This window comes from Montipora foliosa, chromosome 2, assembly GCF_036669935.1.
Source record: "Montipora foliosa isolate CH-2021 chromosome 2, ASM3666993v2, whole genome shotgun sequence".
Taxonomy (NCBI): Eukaryota; Metazoa; Cnidaria; class Anthozoa; order Scleractinia; family Acroporidae; genus Montipora; species Montipora foliosa.
In genome coordinates this window covers 15,570,637-15,578,136 of record NC_090870.1, presented here as the reverse complement: position 1 = coordinate 15,578,136, position 7,500 = coordinate 15,570,637, and the positions used below count along the sequence as shown (strand labels likewise).

Sequence of the window (7,500 nt, the reverse complement as noted above, 5' to 3'; positions counted from 1 at the left end):
AGTTTAGGTCAGGCCGGATAGAAAAATATGTGGCCCTCAGAATACAGCCCGCCAAAACTAGCCACCTCATGATCTCGGGCCAATTACTTTCCCGTCCGGTCCTTCCACTCAGTCAGTAAGTACATTTATTATATGACCAGTTCCGTGAGCGGGGAAGATGAACCAAATCCCGCGCTGTGATTGGCTATCCGAGCGGGCAAGATGGAGCTATACTGCCCGCTCGGGATTTCTCGCTTGGTCCCGCAAGATCAAAGATCAATTTTTTGGTGTTTTATCCCATGTGATAAATCCTTTATTAACCAAGCTTGTTTGGTCCAGATGGCTGGATATTGGCCTCGTTCTTCTTTTGCGTGTTTATGGACCTCGACTTCGTCTCAGTCCATAAATACGCAAAAAAAGAACTTGGCCAATATCCAGCCATCTTGACCTCACGCTTGGTCAATAACCCATATATATGGAAATCACTTGAAAATATTGTTTTGTTGAAACGTACAAGGCATGTGCAGCTAATTAAGAAACACCCAGAGGTCATGTGTGTTAATTTTTTTTCTCCAGATGGATCGAATGGAAAGTATGAAGTTAAGCGTAATGGACCTTTCGACCCATATTTTCTGTTGGTAAAGAACCTACAGTACACTGACCGTGGATTCTATTACTGTTGCCTTCCTACAAACTGCTCTGATAGTGTGGATGGTTGTCAGCGTTTCATCCTCAGAGTCAGAGGTAAACTTAACCCAATGACGAGGAAAAATCGTCTGGCGTTAGACACAGTAAAATACTACAAAAGCGGTAGCGCCATTTATTTAATGATTTGCTTCCTAATAGGTCATTTTGTAGATTTTACTCATCAAACGGCAGACGATTTTACGAACGTCTTAGGGGTAAAAGGGTTAATCCTTTGACTCCCAGGAGTGATCAGCATGTAAATTCTCCTTGCAATTTCAATGAAATGTCAGTCAGACAGGTATTGAGAATAAAGATAACTATCAGCTTAACAGGTGTGATCTTGATGTACAGAAGAAGCGATCTACATGAGCCACTTAAAGCCAGAACTAAATGCGCAAGTATAACACAACAATGATTTAATTTTGCTTCTTGTGGCTCGATTATGTAATTAACTCTCGTGCACTTGCACGCGCAGAATTAGCCGATGTCAAAAATACTATAATAGTCTTTGTTTGTCCCTCCAAAATTTTGCATAAGCATTGTTTTTATTTTCTCTTGGGACTTACAACTTTCCAAAGAGAAACTGGAAACAATGCTCATGCAAAATTTTGGAGGGACAAACAAAGAGTATTATGGTATTTTTTATATTGGCTAATTGTAACTGTTACTGTATTTTAAATTTCAAATTGCTAACGTACTCAAATTGTAAACGTATTTAAAACAGTGGAAAAGGAAACAACACGTTAAACTGATGATGGCATGAGTCATGCCGAAACATGTCTTTAAAAAGTTGTATCGTGAGCTTGAAATTTCTGTTAATTCTATTTAATTGATGGAAAATTTATAATTCCCTTATTCTTGTCCTCCCAAGTTCTCCACCCCTCTAAACAAGGGGAAAGGGACAATTGAATAATCTGTAAGATTCCTCCCATGCGAATGATGGCCAAACATCTGTTGTTTTTGACATTGTAAGCAATTGTCTTCATTGTCTCCGATTTATCCATCACTACTACACCGCCTAAGACTCTACAGAGAGCATTCAAACGCCTGAAACAGCGCGATGATATAATTGTAACAAAGCCAGACAAGGGGACTGGTGTAGTAGTGATGGATAAATCAGAGTACTTGAAATTGCTAGGCGAAGCTTCAATTAATGATATGTCTAAGTTTAGAAAACGTGACATGGAAAGACCCAAGACAAGGGGACGTCCTCCCAAGCACTACCATCCTCTCTTGGAGAAAGAGAAACTCGTTGGTAATGTAATTCGAAAGATTCTATCTAAACCTGTACCTGACACACTTTGTCCAACTGGTTCTAGGCTTGCTCATCCACATGGTTTACCGAAAACACATAAACCGACGTTATCGATGAGACCCATTCTGTCAGCCACCAAGACCTATAATTACGACCTAGCAAAGTGGCTCGAAGGAAAACTGAAACCGCTATCCATCAATGAACATACAATCACCGATACATTCAAATTTGCAGAAGAAGTTCGCAATACTTCATTTAACGACAATGACATTATCGTATCGTATGAAGTAACGTCCCTCTTCACTAACGTGCCTCTTAATGAAACTATCAGTCTTCTAGCGGAAAAGGATTTTACCAACAATTGGTTTAATGCCACATATAACCTGAACATCACAAAATCCGACCTGATTGAGCTTTTAAACATCGCAACGAAAGATCAGTTGTTTCAATTCAACGGAGAACTTTACGAGCAGTCGGAGGGTGTGGCTATGGGTTCTCCCCTCGGTCCTCTCATGGCTAACACCTTCATACAATACAATACAATACAATACATACGTAATTGACCGCTCCCCATAGGGGCTTTTCAGGGCCAATGAACAACAACGAAACGAAGGAACAGAACAACAACAACTGTTAAGAATCCCAACTGGCCGGAGGCAAACCATTTGGCTATTTACAAGTGCAGCTGGGAATTTGAACCAGGGACTACTAGGAACAAATTCAGCGAGTGGTCAGAGCGGGTCTTGAACCCCGGATCTCCGGATCTCAAGGCAAGCGCCCTAACCACTGAGCCACACTGCCTCCCCTAGTCTTGAAGAACAACTTACGCTACAGAACAAATTACCATCATACTACAGGCGCTATGTTGATGATACTTTAACTACCATGAAGGATGACGTTTCTGCCTATTGTTTTCTGCATGCTTTGAATGATCTCCGCCCATCGATTAGCTTTACTATGGAACTATCAACTGAGAACACTCTCCCTTTCTTAGGCATGGTCCTAAGAAACGACGGTCAGAATATTACGACTAGTGTATACGTGAAACCGATCAATACGGGTCTATTGTTACATTATAATAGTCACGTTGATAATCGTTATAAGAAATCCTTAATTATTACCATGCTAGACCGAGCTTTCAAGATATCATCTAACTGGTCATTATTTCATGAAGAGTGTAGCCGCCTCAAGACCTTATTCCTATAGTTGGCATATCCTGAACATCTTGTTCACTCTATGATCTCCAATTTCATCACATCCAAACAAACACCAGCACCTCCACGCAAATCTACACCTGACCCGCAATCAGTTCTACCGTTCAAGGAACAAAAATCAGCTGACTCTGTGCGCAAGCAGTTGAAAAATCTTGGTAAGCTGTTAAACATCGACTTATGCCCAGTCTTTATTTCTCGAAAAAGTTGGGGAAGATCAACGAACAATCAGTAGTTTACAAATTTGAATGTGGCTGGTGTGATGCCAGCTATGTTGGTTACACGCGTCGACATCTCTACCAACGGATCGATGAGCATAAAATATCTGGTTCGATATTCAATCACAGCCAAAGTCAACATCAATCAAGAACAATAACATCTGACATGTTTCGCATTCTTAAGAAATGCTCATGCAAATTTGATTGTCTTGTGTATGAAATGTTCCTTATTCGCGAGCACAAACCGTGTCTGAATATCCAAAGTGACTCGATAAAGGCAAAACTTTTCACCTAGCCTCTAGGGACTTTGAACTTAATCTTGAACATTCATATTCGAGTTATCTGTAAAATATTGTATTTGACCTGATGATGGTCCTCATGAGGACACCGAAACGTTGTCTTTAGTAAGTATGTTTCTGCCCGTAATTTTTATCATCAAATTATTATTATTACGCCAGCACCGTGTCCTGGCTAAGAGCAAAAGTATCGTTTGCTATCCTCCGCTCAGCTCTCCTCTGCCTTAGAGGTTCCAGAGGAAGAAGAAGGAATGTAGACCTTCAGGAAACAGACATTAGAATCGAGAATGTGACCGCCAGAATTTCTTAGTTTTCGTAATTTTTAATTTGGTTGTTTTTGTTTTTTTTTTTCTGACTGATATTATCTGCTTATATATATATAAGCTTATATATGCTTATATATATATAACTGCATATATATATATATATATATATATACGTAAAGTAGGCTTGTATTTGCTGTACTAAGAGTGCTCTATACCATGCGGTAGGGCAATTATAAATGAATGAATAATCAGGACACGATCATACTTTTGCCTCTGGTTTTCATACAGGCCTGTTTCGTACAGGACGTTTAGTTTGTCCTGCACTCATCAGTGTGTAACCGAGAGTGATTTTATTCGTTGGAGATTACCGCTTTTTAGTCATACATGGCCGTTCGTGTTGCACGCTCCTATTTACCTAACGTTCTTCAATAGGTATTTCTCATTGTGTCTACATTTACTAATCAACTCGTTGCGCTTATTGAGTGTTGCTGTTTGCGGCTGGCATATGATGTAATATTTTTCAGCTATGCATAAATTACAACGTTTTGTCGCGTTAGTATAATGCGGGGCGTGACAAAGAATTTTCCACGAAATTGTATAGTCGGTGTTGCTGTCCTTTAATTGCCAAATGTATTTGCTCAGTTCAGTTGAGTTGCTCTTCGCTCTTGCTTTAAACGATGCTTTATGGTTTGCGTACCTTGCTTTGAAATGAAAAAAAATAATGTTGTTTTGTGCTGCAATAAATTGCATGAAGAATTCTAAGTCTAAAGTAAGCACGTTCAAGTTTCCTGACAACCTAAAACTACGGAAAGAATGGCTCATAAAACTTAGAAGGGAATCGTTTGAACCTACCAAATATTCACGCGTTTGTGCAGACCATTTCACACCATGCAGCTTCAAGCAAAATCTGGCAGTAAGGAGTTTGCTTGGTCCGGCTTTCAAGCCTCAAAGACTTGACCTTAAAGATGATGCCATAGCAACTATTTTCAACTTCAAAAGCGTGGAATCTGAAGCAAATATATGCCAGAAAAAAAGCCACACCGACGACCATTGTAGTCCGCCGACTAAGCAGTTCCCCATCCATTCGTTCAGCATTTAAATTAATGTTTCTGAGGAATATTTTAAAAAGGCTTCGTCCCTTTCAGAAGAAGTTGACGCATTGAGACTCCAAGGGAAGATCTACACAGCGCTGATTGCTTCCTAAGTAACCCGCACGTTATTTCCAGATGACAGTTTCTTAAGGGCCTACTGACGTGTTTTTTGGATTGCGTTGCTAAGGCTGTAATGGTTAAGTAATTTGAGAGAATTAGGGATTATTTTGGTCAGTTTCCAACTTTTGTAAAGCAATGGCCTTAAATATGACGTCATCATGTCACGCCCATCGTCCGATGACCAACAAAAGAAAACTCTAAATTTGTTTACGTGCTACACAATTTGGGTATTTAATCAGTGGTTTGATAATTTATTCGTTTTTGCATCCAGCCAAGTATGGTGTTTTTTTTTTTTTTTTTTTTTTGAAAAATGTTCTTTTTAAAGAGATAAATACCCTTGTTCACGGGCCTAAGCCCTACTTATTGCCCTGATTTGCCTTTGATTCAGATGTACCATCATAATCCATCATTATATATAGTGCAGTGCGAAGATCAGTTTCTCAACATATTTTACTAACTGTTCCATACTAGCCCCAAAACATCCAACAATAACCGGGGTTATTTCTATCTTGTGCCCAAGTCTTCTTTCACGAACTTCAAAGGAAAGCTGCTGTCTGTGATATATGACACACCTTGTATTGCTAGACTAATTTCATCTCCTTTTGTTTCCTAGCAGCAAGACTTTGATCTCCGCAAGGAATATGCTGTGACCTCGAAAAACGCAAAAAGAAAGTGATTTACTGTCGTTACGTCGAGTTCAAGTTTTGAAGGCAGAAATTTACTATCACTTAGGAGGATCCGAATTTAAGCAGTTTTATTAGTTACGCCATGGCTTGTAATGTGCAGTTGGCTTTGCTCATGACGCTGGGTGAAATCAGTTACTACATGTATGTTTTGACGGAGCATTGTGTCATAATGACAAAATAATTAGTACAAACCGTTAGTGGATGCATAGTTAATAGGGGGACTGGTTTCGAAGCTCGGCAAACATCAAAGTAGCAAACAAAGATGCCAAGTTTTAGGTTGGAATGTCCACGACCGTGCACAATCTTTTGTTTTGCACTCATACACTATGCATGAATTACGTAACCAACACATTCTTATTGGTTAGTTCATCAGTGTGGATTAAACAACTATTGTGTTTTTTGCACGGTCAAGGCCAAAAAAGAGGATAAAAACACACAACAAAGAAATTTGTCGGGTTTCATAACCATTCCCCTCTATTAACTATGGTGGATGCGTAAAGTTTATAAGCCTGAAGACGGGGCAATGTTAAATCACATTTACAATTTCTTACGAGAATATTGTGAACTACGTATTCAACATTTTTGCATCCAGAGTTCTCGTCCTTAGATTATTTTGGTGCTATACATTTAAACGTAGAAAATCAATCGAACAGAACATGTAAAACAAAAGAAATTTGCATTAAATATGCAGCTCATGATTTATAAGACAATTTTGCTTTTGCTTTGTCTATGACTGTGTTAGCAGTTTCCTATTTGAAGTAAAAGTGAAGTTCCCCGAGCTACGAAAAGCTCATGAGTTTTTTTCAGTTTCATGCAAGGCAGCAAAATATAAATCTTGAATGCTCTAGCATTCAAGAGAGTTATGTTGAACCGGCTATATAAGACAAATTTAATATCCGGCAAACATGATTTTCGTTTTTCCGTCAATCAAGGAAACTTGTTTGATTTTGGCTAATTCCATGGCTGACTGACTGTCTGACTTAGTAATTTGAAGACAGATACATTTCTATGGTGATGACCCGGTTTTCATAAGATCAGCTAGATATATTCATAATAAGCAAGAACAGTGGGGTGAACTTCTAAGTGGGGCGACTCGTTTTAACAACGTTTGGGCTGTTCGGCCGTGTTGCCCGTGCGTCTGTTCAGTAATAGATCACAGATGACGTCAAAATGTGTGTCACTGTATAACTGATCTTTGAAACACCATTGAAGTGACTTCAGATGAGCGATGCACGAACGTTCATAACGAAGATTACCCATATTTCCTGGCCCAAAAAGACAACTGATTTCCCTACCCCTACTGCGAATGAGGTCTAAGGAATTATTCTGCCTATGGACGTATACTTGATACTTGTTAGCCTTGCACACAACAAGCCAAGTTGGCGAGAAGAGCAAGGAGACACTCCGTGACCCTTATTGAAATCCGCGTGCATGTAATTAGGGTCAAACCTGGACATATCTAGAAAGAGTACTTGGAATTTAGAAACAGGAAGCGAAGAAAATTCCAATTTCTACCAGTTGCTGAAACTGCGTGGTCAAGGCAACCCTGAAATTATGGACTGGTTGATGTGCAAAGGCGATAAATACTCCTCTCCAGACATTCAAAATGAAAAATTGGAGATTATGGGTCTACCTATGTTGTGCAAAATTTCCAAGGACATACAGAACGCTGCTTTCTTTACCATCATGGC

The 7,500-nt window shown here is 39.4% G+C and overlaps 1 protein-coding gene and 1 long non-coding RNA gene across 3 annotated transcripts in view; both read left to right on the top strand.

Moving 5' to 3' along the window:
* LOC137992541 (peroxidasin-like) overlaps positions 1-7,500 on the top strand; it is a 95,283-nt gene that overhangs the window by 33,756 nt on the left and 54,027 nt on the right. For both annotated transcript variants that reach the window (XM_068837913.1, XM_068837914.1), the window contains one exon: positions 556-723. In XM_068837913.1, coding sequence (XP_068694014.1) covers positions 556-723 — 168 coding nt within the window. The remainder of the gene's footprint in view (positions 1-555; positions 724-7,500) is intronic.
* On the top strand, positions 730-6,519 carry LOC137992545 (uncharacterized). Its single transcript, XR_011121714.1, has 2 exons — positions 730-3,754; positions 5,740-6,519. It is a non-coding gene; the product is annotated as an uncharacterized lncRNA (long non-coding RNA).